Consider the following 14,156-nt stretch of genomic DNA (forward strand, 5'->3'; position numbering starts at 1 on the left):
CCGCCGGCGTGCTGACGGCCACGTAACTCGAATCGCGGCACGTCGCCCACCGGACGGACAATCCAGTCGTGACCCTCTCGGACTAACGCCGGGAACCAGTCACGGGTGTACCTTTCGGTCTCACCGCGATCGAGCCAATCAGCCCCCGCGTGGGATAGGGTTGCTCGCCAAATTCGACCTACCTAAGTACCCACGCGGAGGGTAGACCGGGCGATCGCACCTCGCCGCAGGTCGACTTCGGACACGGGCCACTTAAGCGACCCGTTCCGTACTATCAGAATAACCGAGCGGTGTTATCGTCGACCTCGACGGTTCGATTAATCATCGGGCGTATTCAGCCCACTACCAACCCTTTACGTGAAGCAAGATGAGGATTCAATGGGAGAAATGACGAAGCGAAGCGGGAAACAGTTCAACACAAAAGCACATTTATTCGCGGCACACGGGAAGCACACATATACAATTCCACCAAATGCACACAGAAAAGACACAATGCAATTTACACAAAAAGCAAATGTAAAAGCGAAAACACAATGCAGAGCTAATACCGACTACCGAGCACACGGCAACACTTATACAATTCTACCTCACAGACGGCGCCGACAACACATACCCAAAACCAAGGAAAAGAATACCCCCAAGAATGAGGCGGGCCTGAGGCCGAGACCGGGTCGCGCCTACCCGTCTGGTGATGAGACGCGGAGCGGCGATGGCGCCCCAACCCCGCGGGCCTCGCAGGCAGTGTCTGGTAGGGGGTGGGAAAGGGGCCCCCTTGGTCGCACTATCTCAGCGCGGGGGGAAACAGGAGGGGGTTGCTGATGCTCGGGGTATAGAGGATCTTTATTATCCCTGGTGTGCGTCTCCACCTCGGCCAGGTCGCGCTGTCGGCCTCCCTCGGGTGCAGCTCCCTGCACGACGCGAGCACCCCCTCGTCTGGTGTCGCCGCCTTCCCACAGCTCGTCCCCTCCGTTCCGACTCCAACGCACACGACGAGCAGCTCCACCGCCCGCGAAGTCTTGACCCTCTGCTTCCGACTCTCCTACTCTCCGCCTCTGGACTCTCCACTCTGGACTCTCCGACTCTGGACTCTCCGACTCTCCACCCTCCGACTCTCCGACTCTCCACTTTTCCACACTCTTGACTGACGAACACGGTCCTTTTTATCCCCCCGTAGCTTCGCCTTTGACCCCCTCCCTTTGACCTTTCACCTCGCTCCCCATTGGCCCGAGAAAAAGTGGGCGTGAAGGCTTTTTGATCCACAAATTTGCATATATCGATCGTCCTGGAGGCGGGGCCAAATCGCCCCTCGCTCACCGATTGGACGGCAAAAAGTGGGCGTGTGTCGTTTTTGATCCGTTTTTGAAGCACAAAATCCGTGATTTTGTACACGCTGTTCGACGCGCGCCCTGCACGAGTCCAACACCGGTACCCACAGCGGGGCAAGAACGGTGGCGATGCTACGGTTGCGAGGTGTGACGTGAAGGTCGTGGCGGTTGTGGTGAAGCGGCGTTGTGGTTGGTGGTTGATATTGTGGTTGTGGTGGTAATCATGGTGGTTGGTCCAAAATAAAGATAGTAAAAGAAAAACGGCTATCCTGAAGAGTCGCAGCTCGCATAAATGACATGTATTCCCACTAGACAACGGGTTTGGGCCTAACTACACATATACTTGCCGAGATACCTCACCTAAGGGACCTGAATGGTGGTTTGTGAATTTGGTAACCACAACAATATATATATATATATATGTATATATATATATATTTATATATATATATATATATATATATATATATATATATATATATATATATATATACATATATATAAGCCTCCCAGAGCTGATACAGTATATACATCAACCATGCTTGGTGTTGGTCGAGCACGACTTTACAGAACGAGACAACTCTATGTGTGTACATGTATATGTAAACATCTTGTGAAAAATGTAATATACATGACATGGTTGGTTTTTTTAAAAGATGTTTTCAAATGCAGGTTCGTTTATGTTAAAATGTCTGAAAATACTGATTAATACTGATACACCTTGGTCCCTCCGTTCCCAGCCGCAATGGACAACCATTGAAGACAAGTTCTTGAAAGCAGACCTATTCATGTATAGTCCACGCTCTCTCTGTGCTGTATTCCCATTAGTGTGCCGTTTGAAAAGAAAACGAGCAGGAATGTAGTTATTCCGTGACAAAACACATATCCAAATCGCAATAAAGCTGCAATAAAAAATCCCATTACATGAGTTATTGCACTGTAATTACTGTAGTTACGACCATCCCGAATTCAAAACATCAGTCATAAGACTTCAAGCAAAGCCACCCCCCCCTACTAATCCGTCCCCCTGCGATTCAAAATGCTTAATTACATCCGATAATTCACTGCATATACTCCGAAAATTGCGGCCTGTAATTGCCTGCGAAACACTCGCGTGTGAATGAGGATCTCCCTGATTTGCTCGGCATCGATAAATGGCATCACGGATCCTTGGATGCCAGTGCAGAAAAATGGCAACCTCTTTTGGTCAACTCGATCTTCAAACCTGCAGCCATAAATGAAAATATAGTTTAGTAGTCTTGTTATTTAATATTCAAAAGGTGAACTAAATCATGGAAAGGAGCAACAATTGACTTACTGGGGCCGTTCAAAAAGTTATAAGAACGAGTGGCCAGAATCGATATTACAATTGGCAAATAAATAACGAAGTAGAACAAGGTGTCATTTTGAATAAAACGGTTTGATAATTATTCTCACGAGTTATATCTTCACTTGTATGAGTACATGCAGGAAGATTTTTGAAAAATTACGTTGGCGTCTCCTGGACTATTGCGAGCATCCCATTCGCAGAACTTTTGATTGAGTACGCCCCTGGAGAACACTTGGTAAAGCGTAGAGTTGATTCATCGCGCGTTAAAAAGTCTGGAAGCATTGAGCACGGAACGGAAAGAATATGGAAAATGTAACCACGGGTCGCCCTGAATAGAATAGAACACGCGGAAAAAATTCACACAAATTTCAAAGGGCAAACCAGGCGAGGGAACGGTACGGTTAATATATGGCATTATCATGAAAAAAGAAACGATAAACATGTGCCGAATGAACCGACTTTTCTGAAAGTTTAGAAGTACGTCATTTGAAATATGCTAATCAAAGTTCGGCACAACCACAAACGCGCGGAAACTTTCGTCGTTATCCCGGGTTGACGGGATCTTTCCCCCATCACCCCCTACCCCCTCCCTTTCTGTTCCCAAAACGGCTATCATCAGCCCATGGTGCGCCGAACGTCGAGGGATCGCGTGATATCCAAATAGAAAGGGGAAATGAGTAATGTTAAAACCAACTGTGGGGATTCCCCTGACGAAGGAGCCACGCGGTGCTCCCTCGGCGTGAGGACAAGATCGGGTTGTGCGCGACGGACTCGCACCAATGTGAAATAAACAAACAATTAAAAGTCGAAACGTTACACCTGACGAGGAGCCACTTGTACGGTTCCGTGAGACAGCCAGCGTCTCCCGGTTTAGCAACACCTCGGGCGACCCGGAGGGTTCCAGGACTCGTGGGAAGCGCCCCAGGTATCTATATCCCTGCGACGTGTTGTGATTCGAAGACGGAGTTTGAGGAAGAAGTTGCAACTCCAACCTGGAACAGTCTCTTTCCCACAGGCTCAGCACTGCTTTTCGCTTTCAGAATCCTTGAAGACCTGTGGGAGACTGTCACGCTTTAAGGAAACCCGTGCGTTCTTCTATCAAACTCGACAGGTGAGACCGTGTGTGTGTGTGTGTGTGTGTGTGTGTGTGTGTGTGTGTGTGTGTGTGTGTGTGTGTGTGTGTGTGTGTGTGTGTGTGTGTGTGCGTGCGTGCGTGCGTACGTGTGTGTGTGTGTGTGTGTGTGTGTGTGTGTGTGTGTGTGTGTGTGTGTGTGTGTGTGTGTGTGTGTGTGTGTGTGTGTGTGTGTGTGTGTGTGTGTGCGTGCGCGCATGTGCGTGCACACACATATATGTATATAATATTGAGGTGTCATGCAAAGGGTTTCTATGAGACTGGTCTCCACTACATCCAGTCCCGAGCATGCTCTCTCGTTACATTTTATCCAGTTGAAACTCCACCGGTGCAGATCATCTGGTTCGGTGACTGATATAGTTCTAAAAACATAACTTCACCTCCTCCCAGAGCCGTGCTGTTACCCCTGCACGATCATCAATCATCAGAATTGGGTGAAGCGTCTTTCTAACGACGCTAATGATTGGCCACATGACGTTTGCTACAAACGTGATATATATTTTATTTGGGTACTTTAACGTATATCAATGTATGTATATGTGTATATATACATATTATGCATTGCATATGTGTAAATATATGTGTCTGTGTATGTATGTGTATATATATATATATATATATATATATATATATATATATATATATATATATATATATATATATATATATATATATATATATATATATATATATATGAATGAGATATGCATCGCATCTTTGTCAGATATATAATCCATGCAGGAGTTGAAAGCAGACTTGTAATCATATTTGCTGCTCACACATATTATCGTACATCTCCACAATGTCCCAATTATATAGTATTTACAGGTATGGCTCAAATGATTTCCATAATGCGGGTCCTCATCATGCATCCACATTAACATATTGAAATATGTTTGGCGCGGATGGCCTGGAAGTAGAAACTTGTTATAACACTTGCGTGTATAAGACACAATGAAATTCCGTAATAGCCCAGGGGACGAAATAATGTGTATTGTAATCTTTTTGGCTTGATAAGCTCTCTTATAATAAGGTTAGCCGTGGCAGCCGAGTTTCCTTGCCGCCCCGTCCTGCGTTCTATTTTGCCGCGTGACTTTCCGCGCTGAGGTCCCCACTACATCAACAGTTCAGCGGACATGATTTAAGGCCGGCCCTTTCTTGCACGTGCAATAAATTACACTCTCAGAAGGCCTGTTCTGCAATGTGTATCTCTGACATTCCTTCTGGCAGACAATGACAGCAGTTAATGTGGAGAGATGCAAATCGGGGCGGCGGGCGCTTTGCCGTACAGTGGTGCGGACATCGCTTCATTTGGGCCGCATGATTGTACAAGTACCGGGGAGCTGACTCCGGCATCTTGCCTGCTTGTTCTGGAAATTACACACCGCATAACCGCAGATTAAGGAGCGAGCAAAATGGCATAATTTTAATTTTGCACAGTGACCTGCGGGCCATTTAATTTTCCATTTAATTTTTCTTGGCCTTTGTTTGCATTCACTCTGTCATTACGCGGGAAGATTTTACAATGCATTTTAAACTTCGCGGACCTCTGGCAGTAATTAAATTTCTGGAAATGACTGTAGGCGCCTCATGAATGTGCAGCCGTCATCCCGATGGCAGGTGGCAGGGTGCGGAAAGCGTGCGCCGAGGAGGACACTTCGCGCCGGGCGTCCCAGGCAAACCGTGTCCGCGCCGTCGGGTCGACCATCCGGAGGCGCAGCCAAGACGGAATGCTGTCTCTGTGCAGGTTCCTGGCAGATCCTTGGCAGGCCATGAATGCTGAACACCCTCCCGGTGGCTCCGGGAACTCCGGTAAGTCCTGCGGCATTTGCTTATTCTTGAGTTGGAAGTGATAATGGTCAGTAAGACCTCATCTTTTGCTTGATCAGAGCTTTGAGGTGCTCACTTGGTGTTGCTCTCCACATGTCCAGTTGGTTGTCCACATAATTCTGGTTCCTGCCTGTACTGCGATACACAAGTCATCACCGCTGGTCATTACCACAGCAAGCTCATCACTACTTTCATTAACTTACAGCATTTGTTCAAATAATTGTTTTTGGCATTGTGTAGGTGAGGCTGCACTAGCAGGATGGCTTAGAGGTACGCACACTTACCTCTAAACTATCTAGCCTCGGTTTGAATGTTGGCCCAGCTCTAAACTGTCATCCCAGTGTTTCACAGGCAGGGTGATTCATCAATGTGTGTGCCGTCCCTCGGATGGACGTTAAACCGGGCGTCACGTCTGCCGGCATTAGTTGGTGGACATTAAAGATCCTGCGGTGTCCTTCACAAAGAGTAGGTGAGCTATCACCAGCACCCTGAACAAATTCCAAATTCCTGCCCTAACTACTGCTGGGAAGGCAATGGCAAACCACCCAGTATAAGCCTTGCCAAGAAACTGCTTTGGCAGCACCAATGCTCTATCAGAGTATGGTTCAGCATCATCAGAACAGCTGAGACTAAATATCGAAAGAAGCATCCGTTCTGACTTACTATGGATCATAATTGTTTTGGGATGGGTGTTCAGGTGTAAACCAATTTAGTTCATCATGCTGGTATACCAGATCCTCGTTTTTCTGGATGACAAGTTAAGTTATAGCAGCAGTCAAGGAGCAATCAAGCTACCGTAACTTCATGAGTTTTAACTTGTTGTGGAGCATTCATAAATGTGACCAAAATTGTACTCTATCTTTGATGTTAACACAAAACCTAGTTTGTCAATGGTGTCCAATGAGCAAAAACCAAGCACAATATCACTCTGAAGATGATAAAGATAGCTGCTGAAGCGTATTGTCTGCTGCTTCATTTGACAAGCACCAGTACTCGTGGTATTAGGTGACATTACATGCAATTAAGGGAATGTGTTGGTGCATTCATTACACCTCTTCGGAAAATATTTCCTTGAAGTGTTTTGTTTTTTTGACACAATGATTCTCTCAGAAACACTGAGGTTAAAAATGCCTACCTTGTTTGGAAGTGTGTGATACGTGTCACTCAGTTTGATTATATGTCCTTCGGTGCAGATTCCAATAAAACGAGTGAATAGCAGTGATTTCATCCATGGTTTTTATCCTTGTAGTAGCCCTTGAATGTCCGACAGGATGGTGCAGAAGTAGCGCACTTACTTATGACCTGTATTCATCTTGGATGATTGCCGACCTAACTATAAACCTTCACACTGATGCTTCACATTCCAGGTGTTTATTCTTCACAGAGTTAATTCTCCAACCATTATCCCACTGAGTCTGATATGTATGTTTGTTTGTATGACCACAACGATTTCTGAAATATATATATATATATATATATATATATATATATATATATATATATATATATCTTCTTCTTCTTTCGGCTGCTCCCGTTCGGGGTCGCCACAGCGGATCATCCGTATGATCCGCATAGTGATTTGGCACATGTTTTACGCTGGATGCCCTTCCTGACGTAACCCTGGTCGCCTCTTACAACACAGGGATATGGTACACCTATTTTAACCGGGGTATACACCGGCCCAGTACACTGGTACTCATTTCGCCGACCTCAGAAGGATGACAGGCTGAGTCAACCCCCTGGTGTATTAATTCAGTGGCCCAACGGGGCTTGAACTCAGGACCTTTTGGATCCCAAGCCGCTGCCCTAACCACTGCGCCAACACCAGGCTCAAGTGTATATATATATATATATATATATATATATATATATATATATATATATATATATATATATATATATACACAAAAAATGTGTATATATATATATATATATACAAAAAATGTATATATATATATATATATATATATATATATATATATATATATATATACATATATATATACATTTTTTGTATATATATATATATATATATATATATATATATATATATATATATATATACACATTTTTTGTATATGTATATATATATATATATATATATATATATATATATATACACATTTTTTGTACATATACATATATATATATATATATATATATATATATATATATATATATATATATATATATATATATATATATATATATACAGTATATATTCCCTCGGATGGACATCAAGCTTGATATTCCTTCTGCTGGCGTTAATTGGTCGAGGGTAAAGATCCCACTGTGTGTTTGGTGAAGGATAGTGGAGTTGTCACAGGCATCATGAACAAATTACAAATTCCTGCCCAAATTAGTCCTCCAGTCAAACCTCAACCCTAACCAACTGGTTCGTGAAAGCCTTGGGGGAAAAATGTTCCCCACTGACACCACAAGAAGGTGGGCCATTGTTGTTGGTGTTGTAGTAGTAGTAGTAGTAGTAGTAGTAGTAGTAGTAGTAGTAGTAGTAGTAGTAGTAGTAGTAGTAGTAGTAGTAGTCGATCAGTCTGAGTCTGGAGTTCATTTTCGTTCTGTTATTAAACTGGAGATCATGGAAACCCACGAAGATCCTCCGAGTAGTACGTTTGCTTATGGCAGATACAAAGGCAACTGGATGATTGTCAGTTTACTCGTAATTGTTTCTCAGTTAATTTTTGAGCTAATTATTCAGCAAAAATATTCATTATTATTGAAACTCATTGTGACGTAGCTCACGGCAACTGTTTTCTTCTTCTTCTTCTTCTTCTTCTTCTTCTTCTTCTTCTTCTTCTTCTTCTTCTTCTTCTTCTTCTTCTTCTTCTTCTTCTTCTTCTTCTTCTTCTTCTTCTTCTTCTTCTCCCTCCTCTTATTCTTATTTTCTTCTTTTCTTTTTCTTCTTCTTCCTCCTCTTATTCTTATTTTCTTCTTTTCTTTTTCTTCTTCTTCCTCCTCTTATTCTTCTTTTCTTCTTGTCTTTTTCTTCTTCGGCTTCTCCAAAACAATGTTGATGTTGTCATGTTTCATGGTGGAAATAGCTTCTTTACGTATGACTGGTACATATCATCTGCTGAATTTTCTGGTATATCCAGTTTACAAAAAAAAATCTTTACATATCTCACGCTTTAACAATACTGTCATTAAAAAAATATGTGAAGTGGAAATATTTATCGAATCCACGATACAATTCCATATTTCTTGACCTGGCTTTCCGGTTTGATCACATTGCGGCACTTCAAGGTTGTAAGAATCGAGTTTGGATGCAACCGTCGCGGACGTAGTTGCGGCAAACAAATACAAGTTTTTATTTTTCAGAACATCTTGATCTTGGTGTTACTTTAACTGTCACTTTAAATATTTATTTTTAAAGGATGGAAACAGGTATGAATTTACTTTACTTTATAGGTTTTTGCTTCTTAAAGTGGAACTTTATGTAGAGCTTAGTAGGCAATATACACTGTTGGCATCGTTTCAGCATGTAAAATGACAAAAGTACCAACCAGGAGATTTCTGATGTTGATTATTGTACATCTCAATTGTTTATAATTTTATGAGCCTGAGATTATATATTTCAATTGTTGTCATTATATATTTTCACCAAGGTGTTTCTTGAGCTGATCTTCACCTTTAACATATTGTATTTTAACCAAATGGGGTTGGCTCGGGAGTTTCGTGTCTCGGGGCTTGCGTAACTGCTGAAACAAGGTGATTATGGACTGTCATGGTAGACTTGATTTGAAAAGACCGCTGCGTGTTTACAGAAGTTCCGACTTCCATCAAGGTGGAACACAGAGAACGCAATGAAGAAGATGGACGAAGCAGCGAGAGCGGTGTTGGTGATTCGCCCGCTGCGGGACGTGGAGTGCATTCTCCTGATGCTGAAGGGATTGCTGCAGCTTCTAGCAGCCCTGAGAATGATGGCAAGGATAAGGCTCAGATGTCTGGCATGCGTCTCACCTGTAACATCTGTGGAATGGCCTGTGCCAGTCCCAACGTGCTTCTTGTCCATAAGAGGAGCCACACAGGTACCACAATAGGCAAATATGGGTGGCCACTCTAATATCAGGGAAATAGAACTGGTGGGATAGCTTAAACGTATGTGCAGTTATCTCTGTGCTGCTAAGCCTGGGTTAAAATCCCGGTGTTCCACATTCAGGGCGATGCATCGATGTGTGTGCTGTACATCAGAAGGATGTTAAGCCAATGTAGTTGTCTGCCTGCCGCACTGGTTATTCAAAATCTGACTGTATCCTTAGCGAAGAGTAGGCGAGCTATCGCATGCACCCTGGACAAATTCCTAAATTGTGTCACCTTCAGTCGAATATCAGGCTTAGTCTGCAAGGGTGTGTTCAGTTACGAAGTTTATTGAAGAGCGCTTGCCAAGTGGCTGAAGCACTCAAGAAAGCACTCCATTCAAAACCATTGATAAGGAAAGGCTGGCATGGCAAGCGCTTGCGAGCTGCTTGGTAACTAAACACACCAGGAACCTGGCCTGGCCGACCAACAAGAATATGGGATTGATTGGGGCTTATAAATTACAAGGATAAGTAAACTAACTGCAGGGAAATGTGAAGACCTATTGGGATTCTGTGTATCTGAATTTTTTTTAACTCGTAATTAAGCAGGGAATTAAATTTAACTCTTAATGTGGAAGAAAATTATATATATATATATATATATATATATATATGAATATATATATTTATTTATATATTTATATATAGTATATATATTTATTTATTTATATATTTATATATATAGTATATATATTTTTATATATTAGAATTTATATATATATTTATATATATATATATATATGTATATATTTATATATTTTTATTTATTTATATATATTTATATATATATATATATATATATATATATGTAAATTTATTTTCTACCGAAGCAGTTTCTTAGATAGGGTTATAATTGGTGGTTTGCCATTACATTTCCAGCATTGTTGTCCATGTGCTATCCTTTTAAATACCGAGCGTCAAGCAAGTAAGCAGCATGGACTGTACCTTAAAAATATATTATTTGGTATGACTCGGCAAGGCAATTTAAACCACCCACCTCCCAGACTCAAAGCAGATGCTCCAACCATTATCCCACTGAGTCTGATATGTATGTATGTTTGTATGACCACAACAATTTCTGAAATATATATATATATATATATATATATATATATATATATATATATATATATATATATATATATATATATATATATATACATGTACATATACATACATATATTAGTTCAAAACAGGAAAGCTAGCAAATAACACAGGCCAACTTAATGTTTTCTCTGAAGGCCAACATACTGTGGGATGCAACAACGGAGTCATCGATGTCACAACAGCAGTCCTGGACCCTTCAATGAAGCAAAATCTTGGATTCATGGACAGTGACTGCTTGTAATTGGTTATTTCTTCTCCAGGACTCAAACCCAGACTTCAGATAGACAAAGATGATAATGAAGCTAAACACTCAGTGCAATAAATTATTGAATGGCAATAAGGAAACCATTGTAAAGTTAACTTTATTTGAATGAGTTTTATCAATTGAAAGCCGAAAATAATATGTTAACCTCCGTGGGAAGTGAGGTTTGACAGACGTTTTGAGTGTTCGCCCTTCACTTTTATGCTGATGAAGAGTTCAGGACTGCTGCTCTCACATCGCAGAAAAGTCGGTGGTCTCTCTGTTTTCACGGTCTCTCCTTCGTGCATTTATCTTCACCTGCTCTCCAGCCCTCCAATCCTCTCCAGCAGCACCAGGATGTTTGCATTCTTTCTGGTTAAACATCCAAAATCCAGACTGACTGCACACTTCAACTCTTTTATTGTTCACTTTCTCCCATACGTAGAATCTCCTTTCCGCATCTGTGCTATCCCACTCTTCCCTCCAAGGCCTCGAGCATGTCATCCCCCATCCTTACTTACAATCTTTATTACTCCGTGAATACTTCCAAACACAGCCCTCTTACTTGCGGATTGCAGAATTTCCTCCCAACATAGTCTGTGGTTGATCAGTGCCCCAGCCGAGATACTCTTCTAGTATTGGGGGATTTCAATGCATTGACTGGAACTGATAGGGATGGTTATGAGATATGTGTTGGTCCCCATGGAACTGGAACTGTGAACCAGAACAGCACGAAGTTCCTTGATTTTGTAAGAAGTCATGGAACTAGGGTGGCTGGTTCATGGTTTCACTGCCCACAGGCTCATCGCTGGACTTGGTATTACAACGCTGGTGGTGTGGCAAAAGAGATTGACCATGTGCTCGTTTATGGTCACTGGAGGATGATCCAGAACTGCAGGGTTGCCCAGAGTGCTCAGTTCCTCAATACCGACCACAGGCTTGTTGTAGAAAGTCTGAAGTTGCAGCTTAAATGCAGGAGAATGGTACCATCCCAGCGGAGGCTGGATGTTGGAAAGCTCAAGGATGAGAGGGTAGCTGAGGAGTTTGCGAACAGGCTGAGTGGAGATTTGGGGGGTCTGGGTGCTTTGAGGGTTCCTGAAGAGTTGTGGCGTGCCTTCAACACCACCGTCCTTGATGTTACCGGTGGATGTCTGGGAACTCACCGTGGTGCGGAGAAGAATTTTATCTCTCAAGGGACACTGGATACCATTGACCAGATTTGCAGGGCCAGGTTGAATGGCAGAGCTGAGCTGTTCAGGGAGCTGAGGCATAAAACTGTATGTGTTCTCAGGGTGGACAAAGAGGCCCATGTGTGAGGAATCTGTGAGGGGGTAGAGCATCACCTGTGGTCAAGTGATTCTCGTCCTCCTTGCAGGGGAATTTGCGCATTGCGTTCCACCAAGTCCATCCCTGGGTGTACTGCAGTGAGAGCAGAGAGTGGTGGGCTCTTGACAGAGGAATCTGAAGTGAAGGCCCGCTGGGCTGGTTACTTTGAGCGGCTCTACCAGGCTGATCCACCAGCTGTCGAGTTGGATGTCAGGGGTGTTACGATCCCAATTGCTGACACTCCAATCGACTGTGGTCCACCTTCGTTTGTGGAAACACAGACTGTGGTGAACCGGTTAAAATGGCGTGAAGCTCCTGGGATCTATGGCATCCATGTTGAACTTCTCAAGCATGGTGGAAATGCTGTACTCATGTCGTTGCATGCAGTTCTGTGCTCTGCCTGGAACACAGGCATCATCCCAACTGACTGGAAGAGGGGCCTTATTGTCACTCTCTGGAAAGGGAAAGGTGATCACCAAGACTGCAACAACTACCGAAGGGTGACGCTGCTCTCAGTGCCGGGCAAGTCCTTGCTCAGATAATTGTTGATAGTGTTCGCCACCATCTGCTTGAGCACCAACATCCAGAGGAGTCAGGCTTTACAACAAAGAGGTCAACGATTGACTGTATCCTTGCTCTTAGGATCCTCACCGAACGCAGATGAGTTTCGGCAGGGGCTGCTTGCAGCCTATGTTAATCTCTGTAAAGCATTTGATTCAATTAATCGGGATGCCCTCTGAAGCATTCTTGGCCTTCGTGGGGTGCCACCAAAACCGATCAAACTGATGTCTGAACTATACTCTGGTACTAAGAGTGTTGTCACATATGGTGATACCATCTCTGACTTATTTGCAGTTGTTCCTGGAATTTGTCAGGGGTGTATGCTGCACCCCACACTTTACAGCACTTGTTTGGACTAGATTCTGGGGAGGATGTCGGAAGGATAAAGCTGCAACGCATCGTTTGGGAATGTCAAGTTCTCTGACCTTGATTTCGCAGATGAGGCAGTCATCTTTCCTTAGACTCTAGATGTCCTTTTGGGGGTCTTCGAGGTGCTGAATGCCTGTTGTTGGCTTAATGGTTCGGCTGGTGGGCTTGGGATCCTAGGATCCTGAGTTCAAATCCCACTCGGCTGTTGAATTAATACCAGGTGGGGTTGACTCTGCCTGTCATCCTTCCGAGGTTGGCAAAATGAGTGCCAGCTTGCTAGTATCCTGTGTCGCAGTGGCAACCCATCCAGGATTGTGTCCAACAGCCAAGGAGACTGCTTCGGCAGCGCCAATGCTCTGCACAGAGTATGGTCCCAATGGATGGTTGGATGGAGGAGCTGAATGAGGAGTCATAGCCTGTGGAATTACGGGGTTCCTGGGTCAAAACTAAGATCCAGACTTTCAATGACATCTTGGATGCTGCTATCTTGTCTGTACCTATTTGTGGCAAGGATGTTGAGGTAATGGAGAGATTCACTTACCTTGGCAGTGATATTCATGTCTCTGCTGGCTGTGAGCCAGAGGTCAATTGACGTCTGCGTCGGGCCTGAGGTGTCATGGATTCAATGGATCATGGGGTGTGGCTTTGTCGGTACCTGTGTGGGAGGACGAAAGTCCGATTCTTCAGGTCCTTGGTGCTTCCATTCTTGCTTTGCAGATGTGAGACTTGGACTCTGACCAGGGATCTGAGACGGACACTTAATTCCTTTGTTACCAGGTCTCTTCGGAGAATCCTTGGCTATTACTGGTTGGACTTTCTGTCCAACAAGCCGTTGCTG

The 14,156-nt window shown here is 43.5% G+C and overlaps 1 protein-coding gene across 7 annotated transcripts in view; it reads left to right on the forward strand.

Moving 5' to 3' along the window:
* The first annotated feature begins 3,206 nt into the window (after nucleotides 1-3,206).
* The window catches only part of LOC147021630 (DNA-binding protein Ikaros-like), a 38,670-nt gene continuing 27,720 nt past the window's right edge, over nucleotides 3,207-14,156 (forward strand). The window contains exons 1-4 of one of the 7 annotated variants that reach the window (XM_085891792.1): nucleotides 3,212-3,580; nucleotides 3,696-3,766; nucleotides 5,371-5,599; nucleotides 9,400-9,663. In XM_085891792.1, coding sequence (XP_085747918.1) covers nucleotides 5,401-5,599; nucleotides 9,400-9,663 — 463 coding nt within the window. In that variant the 5' untranslated portion in view covers nucleotides 3,212-3,580; nucleotides 3,696-3,766; nucleotides 5,371-5,400. Of the gene's footprint in view, nucleotides 3,767-5,370; nucleotides 5,600-8,876; nucleotides 9,020-9,399; nucleotides 9,664-14,156 lie in introns of those variants that run through there. The other 6 variants (XM_085891796.1, XM_085891794.1, XM_085891793.1 and 3 more) reach the window with 6 other exon arrangements.

The sequence above is a fragment of the Eptatretus burgeri genome, chromosome 8 (assembly GCF_056783735.1).
Source record: "Eptatretus burgeri isolate ZD-2024b chromosome 8, Ebu_testis_v1, whole genome shotgun sequence".
Classification (NCBI taxonomy): Eukaryota; Metazoa; Chordata; class Myxini; order Myxiniformes; family Myxinidae; genus Eptatretus; species Eptatretus burgeri.